Source organism: Vicia villosa, linkage group LG3 (genome assembly GCF_029867415.1).
Source record: "Vicia villosa cultivar HV-30 ecotype Madison, WI linkage group LG3, Vvil1.0, whole genome shotgun sequence".
NCBI classification, from domain to species: domain Eukaryota; kingdom Viridiplantae; phylum Streptophyta; class Magnoliopsida; order Fabales; family Fabaceae; genus Vicia; species Vicia villosa.
In genome coordinates this window covers 90,371,722-90,384,118 of record NC_081182.1, presented here as the reverse complement: position 1 = coordinate 90,384,118, position 12,397 = coordinate 90,371,722, and the positions used below count along the sequence as shown (strand labels likewise).

General features: G+C 34.5%; 2 protein-coding genes across 2 annotated transcripts; one reads left to right on the top strand and one right to left on the bottom strand.

The window, feature by feature from the left end:
* Positions 1–2,835: 2,835 nt before the first annotated feature.
* On the bottom strand, positions 2,836–4,461 carry LOC131658522 (uncharacterized). Its single transcript, XM_058927807.1, has one exon. It carries the CDS (start codon positions 4,459–4,461, stop codon positions 2,836–2,838), a length of 1,626 nt encoding a protein of 541 aa, XP_058783790.1.
* Positions 4,462–8,929: 4,468 nt separating this feature from the next.
* Positions 8,930–9,520, top strand: LOC131658521 (agamous-like MADS-box protein AGL80). Its single transcript, XM_058927806.1, has one exon. It carries the CDS (start codon positions 8,930–8,932, stop codon positions 9,518–9,520), a length of 591 nt encoding a protein of 196 aa, XP_058783789.1.
* The last annotated feature ends 2,877 nt before the right edge of the window (positions 9,521–12,397 follow it).

The following is a 12,397-nucleotide window of genomic DNA, read 5'->3' as shown; positions in this document are numbered from 1 at the left end:
ATCTCTTGTAACACCTTCCTAGGAGCCTTATAAAAAGAAAGCGTGTAGATTGGTAAGGCATTAATGACCGAGTTGATGAGAACAACCCTCCCCGCCATGTTAAGATTGGTACCTTTCCACACCGATAATTTCTTCTTAAGCAAAGCTATAAGATCTTTCCACATAGACAATTTCCTCGGGTTATCTCCTACATTAACACCTAGAAATTTAAAAGGTAACATCCCTACCTTACAAGATAAAAAGCTCTCCGCGGCTTCCATGAACCAATTTCCCGTGCTAACCCCATACAAATTACTCTTATGAAAGTTTATCCGCATACCCGACATCATCTCGAAGCCTCTAAAAATTGACTTTAGACTCCAAAGATTAGGTAGATCACACTCGGCAAAAATTAATGTGTCGTCCGCGAATTGGAGCAAATCCACCTCCTTATTACCATTAATCTTGAAACCACAGAAATCTCCCAATAGTTTAGCTTTTTCCATGAGCGCCGAAAGTACTTCCATCACCACCACAAACACAAAGGGGGACAAAGGATCCCCTTGACGGAGACCTTTCTCCACTACAAAATATTGCGTTACACTCCCATTAACAAGAATAGACGTCGAATTGGGGAATAAGCTACCTTCCATCCATCTTCTCCATCTCTCACCAAACCCCATCCTTTTAAAGACATATCTCACAAAGTTCCAACTTACTCTATCATAAGCCTTCTCAAAGTCCACCTTCAAAACCATGCAACCACGCCTCTCTCTTTTAGCCATGTCTAACACCTCATTAGCAACAAGCACTCCATCCGATATATTTCTTCTCGGGATAAAAGCCGTTTGATTGCTCGATACCAACTTTCCCACCACTCTTCTAAGTCTATTAGCCAACAATTTAGCCAATATCTTATACAAACTACCCACCAAACAAATCGGACGATACTCCTTCAAAGCTTGGGGATTCTTGATTTTTGGAACAAGGGTAATAAAAGAAGAAGTACAAGCTTTGGTTAATCTCCCTTTTTCATGGAAATCCCTAAAGCACTTGAACACATCCTCCTTCACAATCTCCCAATTTAACTTAAAGAAATCCAACGAATAACCATCCGGCCCGGGGGTTTTATCACCATCACAAGACCAAACCGCCTCCTTAATCTCATTTTCGGAAAAAACTCTCTCCAACCACACCACATCACTTTCCTCCAACCTCCTAAACCTAAGACCTTCCGGAACCGGTCTATCAAAGTCTTCCTCTTTGAAAAAAATTTGGAAATAGCCTCGAATCTCCTCTTTGATGTTATCCACACCTTCGACTCTACCCTCCACACCTTCCAAAGAGGAGATAGAATCCCGTCTTTGTCTCTCTTTCAAGGAATTGTGAAAAAATCTAGAATTCCTATCACCTTCCTTCAACCAAAGATTACGCGACTTGAGTATAAGCATACTTTCTTTAACTTGCATACCACTCCAAAGATTAACCGACACATTCCTTCTAGCATTAACTGCCTCCACATTGTTGCCACCCATGTTATCCTCTATCTCCTTATCCAAAATATTAATACCATCCCTAGCCTCCTCCATCTTGAGATCAACCCACCCAAAGACCTCCTTATTCCACCCTTTGAGTTTCTCTTTAAGGCTCTTCAATTTCTCATAAAGTACAAAATCTCCCCTCCCCTTAACAACCAACCTTTTCCATTCCATCTCCACAAAAGCCTTGAAACCTTTATGTTTAAACCAAGCATTATTAAACCTAAAAGGTTTCGGACCCCAATCAAGATACCCCACACCTAACCGTATAGGACAATGGTCCGAAAAATCTCTTTTATCGATCCTTTGATCACAAACCTCCTACTCCTCGATAAGCTTATTAGATAAAAGGAATCTATCTAATCTACTAATAGCTTTGCCATTATCTTTGAACCAAGTAAATTTACCTCCAACACAATTTAAATCAATCAACTCCATTTGATTCACAAACCAATTAAACTCCTCCATACCTTTAACATTCCCACCGACTCCCTCACCCACTCTTTCTTCCTTACTCAAAACTTCATTGAAATCACCAACCACACACCATTCCTCCCCACCTTTAGATCTTTTTAAGGAAAGAATAGAATTCCAAGTAATGAGCCTATCCGCTCTACTACACGCCGCATAAACATTAACCAAATTATAACCTACACCCTTCCAATCAATGTTAATCCCCACATACCCTTTGCCCACAAAGCTATAATTTAAAGAAAGCATACCTCTCCTCCACAAAATCACCATACCCCCCGCCGCTCCTACTGAGTTACAAGCAGTCCATTCGACCTCCTTTGAACCCCAAAAATCACGCGCATTACTCTCGACAAAAGTTGATATCTTAGTCTCTTGAAGAAAGCAAATATCTGTCTTGTTGGAGTGAATAAGATAACTGACTCTCTTCCTCTTGGAAGATAAACCCCCTCCCCTTATGTTGTAAGAAAGCAGATTCATGGAACCGCGGTTAGCTTCTCCTTCTCACCCATGACCCCCTCCATATCTCTTAATTCTAAAGCATTGATAATATTGACTGCTTCGAAATTCTTCTTAGAGCTCACAACTCCCAATTCAGAAAAAGATTTCCACACCCTACTGCCAATCTGAGAATTCCCACGAAGCCTCTCATTGCATCGGCCGATGTCAGAATGTCCAAAGAAGCTAGAAGAAAGAAACTCACCGGAAGAGATTGAGTCCTCCGCCATACTCGCGCTAGAGCCTCCATCCTTCCTATCCTTCGATGTTGCCTTTCTGGGAGCGATACATGCGAAATAAGAGGGTGCCGCTGCAACTTCTTCCCCCAAATCAGCCACCTTCTTAATCTTCAACTGTTTTTCTTGGTCTGACTAGGAGAGTGTTTTTTTGATTTAGTCATCCAATCTCTACAAGCCTTGTCAAAAGAAAAAGGCCCACCAAAGTCCTCTTGGCCCAACTCTTCACAAGCTAAAACCGGCCCAGTATACTCAGAAGATTGACCACTAGCTTTATTGACTTTTGAAGGCCCCACTAAAGAAAAGTCTTTGTCAATCGAGTCTCCTACTCTGCTAAAGTCCTCACAGTACACTTCATCAATTAATTCCTTGGACAAATCAATCTCGGGAGAGACAATACAAACCCTATCAGAAGAGTCAAAAACCACCTTTTTCTTGGTAGACAGATTCTTAGACCTTTTAGGTGAAAGGAACCTGCCTGAACCTAGAAAACTTTCTGCCACAGAAATACTAGCTTCACCCTTCCCATCGCCGCTTCCAGACTTCGAGGACACGAACTCCGCCTCACTCTCCTCCCCATTGTTCCCCACCACAACCTCTTCCTCCTCCGCCTGAGACGACACAGAACCTTCGTCGTCCCTAACCCTCACCACCGGAAACTTTGGATTCACCCACCCACACTCTTCCAACACCAACACCGAGAAAAACGCACCTTCTATTTCCACATTTATACATTCATCCACCCTACCAAAGTGTCCAGTACTGATGCAAATACGGGCCACGTCCATTCTGGATTTAAGAGCTGTGCCTTCATCACATTTGATGAAGCGACCAAAGAGATCAGCTAACCTCTTGAAAAAAATCTCTCCCCATACGTAACAAGGAACTCCAGTGATCTTGATCCATATCAACCTTTCTTTGTCAACATCAGAAGGATTCCAAGGTTGAATACTACTAAACCAAAGCTGCCACCATTCTTTCCTTACCTTAATGAATTCCTCAATCTCACCCTCAATCAAGTCCTCCAACAGACAGAGATTAGGCCCCAGATAAGTTACTCTGATAGAAAAGATATCTTCTTCCAGGAAAAGCCTTTTGATATCGACATCAACACCCGGTTCTTTGATGACGCCAGTAAAAGCTTTGAAGTACTGGTTAGAGGCTTCCTCACTAGGTTGAAAGGATATAGATTTTGACACCACAACAGAATTCCTCAAAGACTTCTTATTTTGTAGCACATCTGCGAAAGATCTATTCTGACCACAAGCATCCACCACGTTGCTATGCCTGAAACCCCTCTTCTCACCGACTAATTGGCCCTTGCATTCCCTTCTATCCTGTTGAACTAAGGCAGGCTGCTTAAACACTGTTCTATTGAATCTCGTCAAACTGACATGCAATTTCCTACCATCGAGGAACAAATTATCAAGTTTGATCTCTAGAGTATTAACATCCTTCACATTAGCAAACCGTGCGAAGCCGTATCTCCTGCCGTATCTATCCTTCTTAGGTGGAATGACAAACTCCACCATGTTTCCATAGGCTTTGAACTCATAGAACAAGTCCAGAGCTTTCCAACGAGCACCGAACTCGGACACGAAGAAGGAAGTTACAGAATCTTCTTCCCTAATCCCCTTAAACCCCTTACCGCCGTCTGCAATATCCCACCTAGGTTGCACCCTCCTGCTATAATCCACCTTCCTCCACACCCCTACCCCGTTAGAACCTTTAGCAGCCATGCAAAACGTCCTTGAGAAACTCAAAGGACAAGAACCCAGATTCTAGAGAGAAGGCAGAGAACAAAAAGCATTTCTCTCTCTAAATTAAACCCTAAACCCTAAACCCTAAACCTTTAATTATATTTATGTCGATAATAAAAATGAATTAAAAAATTAGTAAAAACAAAGCTTTAATTATATTGGCAATAGAAAGGAAATTAGTACGATTTAACACTGTTAGACATTTAGCAAGACTAATAACGAAAGATAAAGGATATAAATCCAAACCAATACATATAATAGACGGTGTATCTTATAACAAGTTTGGATAAAAATAGGACAGTGTATCCTCTGTTGTACATATGCCAATAGACAGTGAATCCAAAATAGACAAATATGAATCCAAAACATACTAGATAATCAATGTTGTACATAGACAACATGGATAAAAAAATAGAACATGAACAATTATGAACGATTCAGTAAGACAATTATAAGCTTTAGAAAGCACACGAAAACAGAATCATACACAGCCAATTTCTCTACCATTTAAATTATTTGAAATCATCCTTTATTTTATTATTACATAAATGTAGAAAACATTTTTCTGTAACCTATTACCAAAAATCATGCTTAGTGTTTTTATGCAATTTACACTAAAAAATATAAAGTATTTTAAAGAGAATTTGTTATTAATATCAATTGCATCTAATATACAGTAATTGGTGGGGGGCGAAATGAACTTAAAGATTAGTTTAAATTCACACGCTTTGAATTTTCTAGGTGCAATATTCATCAACATCTTCTATGTTCAAGTGCTGCCACATATCCACCTACCAACAGATATCCAACAATACACACCTATCCTGGCTAGGCCTAATTTGCGCGCACTTACATAAATATAAGGATTGGGAAATAGATATTATAAGAAAAATTTAGTTCTATTACCAATTAGAATCACCTATTATGTTTGTTTTGCTATCATAGTGAAATAGAAGGATTGTGAATAGGCGGTTGCAGAATTGTAATTAAAATGAAATTATTGTTATAACGAATTTTAAATCGGTTCTTGGTAATAACCGATGGGAAAAATGTTCCGCTAGTGCGCCTTTACATCGGCCTAATATTCAACCGATGGGAAAAATGTTCCGCTAGTGGGCCTTTACATCGGTTCTTGGTAATAACTGACGGAAAAAATGTTCCGCTAGTGGGCCTTTACATCGGCCTAATATTCAACCGATGGGAAATGTTACTACAACTTTTTCGTAAAACCCTAGTCCATCTTTACACACACAAATCTTCTGCTTTCTCGAAACATTCTCCTCCGCCGAAGTTCATTCTCCTCTGCCGAAAGACATTCGACCCGCAGTTCGCCAACCCACTCTCGCGCGACTCTCTTCGCAGACCCTCCCAGTCCGCCGCACTTCGTAGACCCTCCCAATTCGCCGACCCTCCCAGTCCGCCGCACTTTGCAGATCTTCGCCAGACAGTGCATCATTTTGGACTTTGGAGCCATAACAGTTAGAAGGTCCGCCAGTTACAAGGTTCTCCTTCCATATTCCACAGTTTTTCCATCTTCAAAATCCTCTCATAACAATTTTTAGTTGTGAATGAAAATCTGAAAATCAATTTTGTGAATCAATTTTACTAAGCTTGCCGAGATAAAATCATTGACAGCTACTCCAGCTACTCTCCAGGTACCTTAACTTAGCATGTTTGAAACCATTTTTTAGTTTCTTCTGAAGATGATTTTGATTCTTTGAAAAAATTGGAGAAGAAATTATTTATTTATTTAAGAACAATTTTAACATGTGATATCATGCTAAAATAGTGGCATGTGACTTACGAGAAACCTTTTATTTAAATATACTCTAATGATTGTGGGTATTATGTGATAAAAAATATGTTGGATATTGTCTCTGTCAATATAACCGAATATTGGATGCAGGTAATAAAATAACTTAAATTTGTTATTTACTTTGCGTTTTGCATCTTAATGTGAATTTTCAAAGAATAACTCAATATTGTTATTTATGTATTGTAGGTATTTGATGATCCTACAGAATTAACACAAGATGATTTGTATGATTTGCGACTCTGTTGGGTAAAATGTTTCTTTGAGTTATATAAAGATTAATCTTTATTAGGTGAGTTATATGGAATTGTCTATATTTCTGATTCGAGCTAGTTTCTTGACTTTGGTGTTGTTTGTTGATGTTAATTAGTGTTATTGTTTATTATCAGCAAATGTAATTTTGGTGTTGTCTTCTGAAGCTACAACTCATCTTCTCGTGGATACATGTTGGTATTTCAAGTGCGTGAGAGGACTTAAATGGTGGAATATTTGTTGTTATGTTATTTTGTAGTAGTCCACCGTGTGTAAACTTTCTTATAATTTTGTACACTTGTGTATCCTAGATTAATAATTTTGTAAATCAACTGTTCATTTTGAAGAAAATATATATGCATCTTAGTATTCGGTGCAATGAAATTATTTCCTTCACTGGTTAGAAAAATATGAAAACAATGACCTAAATGTGGTATGTGTGATGTGGAAAAAATGAGAAAACTATTTTTTGTCTGTGTGATATTTGAAACTTATATGAAAAATTTGGTAAAAAAAAATTACAGCAAAAATAGGAAAAACACCTAGAATTCGCTAAAAAACATAAAACATATTACATTGGGCAAACTGAAAAACCAATGTAAAAACATATCTATTACATTGGGCTAATGTAATAACCGATATAAAAACTATAAATTACATCGGGTAAATGGAAAACGGATGAAAAATATGGCGTATATATTTTTTTTATAAAAAATTGAATTATTTTTCACATCATACATCTTAATTCAACCGATGTGGTATGTTAATTTTTCACATCGGACCGTGGCCCGATGTAAAATGTCTCTAATTTATTACATAGCTTGGATTTACATCGGACCCAGACCCGATGTAAAAAGTACTTTTCGCCTGATGTAAAAAGGACTTTATGCACTAGTGAAGAAAGAAAGAAACTACGAGCCATCTTTTTTGTAGCAGTGTCATTAAAAGTTTTTTTCAAATCCAAGCTAACAATCAAGGTTACAAACTACTTGGGATGGACTTAAAATCCTGCAAGTGTCCACTAAATCAAATTCACTTCACCGTTCACTCGAGGCTTACCTATTTTGTAAGAGAACATGTTAAAAACTATATACTTTTGTATAGAACTGTCATAAAACATCAATTAAAACCAGTGACAACCAAAGCTAATGGTAAAATAGAAAAAATAAAGCAACAAACCAAATCAAGATATTCATAAAATTCATTACATTGCTGTATTTTATACTTGGACTAGATTAGAAGCAAAACTAAACTACATACACATAGATAAATTAGAAACATCATCACAATCAATTACATTCTTTATAGTGTGTTTTTAAAGAAGAGTTTCACACATCACTTGTCTTAAAATATGGAAAGGGTAAATTTGAATCCTAATTTTTAAATAAGCAAATGTAAATTACACATATCTATTAAATCCTAATTACCTAAATCGATTTTCCCACTGAAATTAAATGATCTGATCGAGTAACCAAACAATTTAGAGAGGGAGAGGGTCATATTGAAAGAGTATGAAACTTTTGAAAAAAAAGAGTTAAGAATTGAAAGAGAGTCTAAACTTTTATTAAATTTTGGTAAATAAATTTTATTAAACAGTTTATTGTCATAAATCTCAATGGAAATATAATTTTTTAAAATCATATTTTACTATAAGTTTTGGTAATATAGTAGATTCAGCATATTATTTATTGTCATAAATTAAACAGTTTATATCATAATTTCATTTTTAGTATTTCATATTTGGTAAATACATTTATTATTATATTATAATAGAAAAATATTTAAAAAGTTTATATCAAATATGCACTTAATAATTTTTAGTAATATACTATAAATGGTTTATTATCTTTTGATACTATATTATAATTATATTGGTATTTGAAAATTATTAATAGACTCAAATAGTATAAATGGTTTACGTCCTAACTTTTTATTTGGAAAATATCTTTATTTTACTATATTTGAAAAAAATGTTTCTAAATATTTTTAAAAAAGAAATTCACACATTTAATGACTTTCATTGATATACTATAAACATAAAAAATACTAAAGTTAAAGTATATTTCTATTAAAATATATGTAACATCAATTAAATTATTTAGGTTTAGTGAGTTTAAAAAAGTAAATATTTCATAAAGAAATATATTCTCTTTATCATACATATATGGAATGAGATAAAATGAGATTTTATTGGAAAGAGTGAGATGGAAATTTTTTCCACAGTGCCATCTAGAACGAAAAGAAAAACATCTAACACCAATCCATATAATGATATTGCTCTATATATACCAAATAAATAGCATCACATTATTCACAAGAATCAACTTTAACTGTTTCTTCTTTCAATTTTCGTCTTCCGTTAATCTATAGTTAGTCACAAAAATGGGTAGAAGAAAAGTGAAACTGGCTTTCATTGTGAATGATGCTGCAAGGAAAGCAGCATACAAGAATAGGAAGAAAGGTCTGTTGAAGAAGGTTGATGAGTTATGTATTCTTTGTGGAATTGAAGCTTGTGCTATAATTTGTTGCCCATATGATCCTGAGATTTGGCCAACACCATTGGGAGTCCAAAAGGTGCTCTCAAAATTCCGGACGGTGCCAGAATTTGAGAAAAGCCAGAAAACGATGAATCTAGAGATTTTCCTCAAACAAAGAGTTTCCAACGCTAAAGAAAAACTAAAGAAGCAAATGAGAGAGAATAAAGAGAAAGAGATGATGATGGTCATGTTTCAATGTCTCAATGCTGGAAATGTTGTGGACAACAATATGTCTGGGGTTGATTTGAATTCTCTTGCTTCCTTTATTGACCATAATTTGAATGACATTGGTAGAAGGTTGGAAACAGATAATATTAATAATTGGGAAATTCAGATGAATAACTTTGACAACATTGAAAGGGAATCGAATGTGGATTTCAAGCATGATAATGATGAAAATCTTGAGAATGAATTTTGGAGTAACCTACAACCTTGAATGAAATCATGTATGTTTGTTTTGCATTCCCACCATGTTTTAATTCAATCATAGTTTATTTGCTTCTAAAATTGTTAGTATTGTTTATGTACTGGGTCGATTGAATAAAAGAGTCTTTTGTGTGAAGCTTTCAATACATTTGCAAAAGAAAGTTATACCTTACTACTAACATATATAATTTATTTACGTCTAACATTTATTGTTTTAAAAAATGCCTCTAAGTCTTGAATCATGTTAAATTCTTTCTCTAATTTTTTATACTCAAAATTTATAAAATAAGAAAAGTAAAATAAATACAGTAAAAACCACTAGAAATTAAAAGGGGTGCCAATTGAATCCATTAAATCAAAATCCATCAAATCTATCCACCAAAATATCCATTAAATCATCCACCAAATACGAAAAAAATTAATGGAGTTGATTAAATCCATCCATTTATATACATGTATGGAACCAATTCATCCAATACATTTTGACGATCCAATTAATTATTTTTCTTTTATACTTTAAATTTATTAAATTATTTTTAAAAAAATAACAATTTTTTTAAATTTTTTTTTCCAAAATACAAAAAAAATATAGTTCTTCAAAAATACAAAAAAAAAAAGCTAGTTTTTGGAAAATAGGAAAAATAAATTTTCCGAAATACAAAAAATATAGTATTTTCGGAAAAACGAATTAATTTTTCAAAAAAACGAAAAAAAATGGAGTTTTTTCGAAAAAATATAAAAATTGAGTTTTATTCAAGAAAATGATAGATCGAATTTTTCCGAAACAAACGCAAAAAGCAAGGTTTTTTTGAAAATTTAAAAATAATTAGGAATATTAATCTTTATTTTGTTTTCGTGTATGTTGTTGTTATATCTCACATGATTTTCTTATGATTTTCTTATTGTTAGACCGTTTATGGTTTTTTATTGTGGTATGTTCTTGTATTATGTTGCTGATAAATGTCGATAAATGTTTGTTGACATGATTTTTATGATGTTATTGTTATGCATGTTGATGAATTTTGTTGGATAACAAATGCTAGTTCATGTTAAGATTCTATTTTTTATTGGTGTTTGTAGGATTTAAATTCACACAATATAGTTGTGGTTCACATTATAGTTTGTGGATCCCACTTAATGAGAAAAGATACAAGGAGGATGAAGCTATACATCCTCCTTGTATATTTTTCAATAAAAGATATGTATGGTGTTGATAAATGTTGTTTATGTTGATGTTGTTGTTGATGTTATTTTGTGTTTTTCGTTAATAATTGACTTTTCATGTGCAGTTGCCAAGTGGTTATGGTTCTTTACTTATCACTTAAAGCTTCGAGAAATGGTTAGTTATTAAGTTCTCCAAATATTTGTTAATTAATTGATGTTTTTGTTGATAAATGTTGTTAGTGGAGTTGTTATATCATATATGATTGCTTGTTTCACTATGTCCTCATTGAACTTGCATTCATTTAAATAGATTTTTTAGATGATAATTAAAAAAATTAAATTATTCTTGAAAATCAAATTAGACGATCCAATGTTTTTTTTTGAATTGCATCCATCTTGTAAATTATAATTTTTCATTTAGCGTATATAATTTCAATCACTGTCACAAATTTTTCAAAATAATATTGATAAATAGGTGTTAGTGTGCGTCTTTCACACAAATCTTGATGTTTGAAAAATAAAATTTTGTTCAAAGGGGAATAATTTTGTTTGAAAGACTCATAAGAAATCATTATTTTCAAGAATAATTTAATTTTTTTGATTATTATCTCAAGAATTTATTTGATTGATGGTATATGGTTATTGAGGGGCAGGGAAAAACACGCAATCTCATATTTTATAATAAACTCTTACATACACCACAATGGTGGGAACTTATAACCATGCTGAAATATTATTTTTTATGCGTTTTAATTTTGTTTGTAGCGGGGTATCAATCCCATGACACTATATTTATGACAACGGTTGTTGACGTCAATTGTTGTGATAGATAGCGTGCTACATAGTTTATCACAATGGCCGCACGACCGTGGTTGAAACAGCAAACTTACAACCAACCATTGTGAGATAATTTCCTTAGTAGTGTACCTATGAACTACGAGACTCTGATTTATTCATTGTACTATGGAGATACGTAGGCACGGGGTTCCAAAACCATGACAAGCACACTAATTAAAAACTTATTTTTCCCCTTAATTAAATCCAGTAGCAAGTAACTTAGATAACAACACACTTACACGCAAAACAAACAAAATGGTTCCTCTTGAGTACAATAGATGTTAGGGGTGCTAATATTTTCCACTTAAAATACACTCCCGAACCCAAATTTGATTGCGAGACCATTTTCTTTCACTTCTAGGAGTTCTTTCAATAGTTTCCCTTTCCTTGGGAATAAATAAATTACGGTGGTTGTTAGAACAAGATTTGTTCTGATCAATTATCTTAGTTTTGATGATAACAATAATATGAATTTTGCTTAAGATTATATGGTACTCTAATCCAATGCAATTTCCTTTTCAGGAAATATATAAAGAGTACGCATAATTCAGCGCTCAGAAGCTTTGTCTCAAAGGGTTCAGCATGCAACATCAGAACATGGTCTGGCAAGACATCAGAAGATGGTCGAAGCAGAATCAGAACATGGGTCTATGGAAGCATCAGAAGAACAAGAGAACAGAAGCACTGAAGTTCTGATGGTATCACGCTCAGAAGCACTTCAAGGTCAGAAGATCAGAAGATGCTATGCACCAAGCTGTTTGACTCTGATGATATTCAAACGTTGTATTCACGAACATCAGATCAGAAGAAAGTACTAGTGGCAAGCTACGCTGACTGACAAAAGGAACGTTAAAAGCTATTCTAGGCTACGTCAGTAGACACAGCG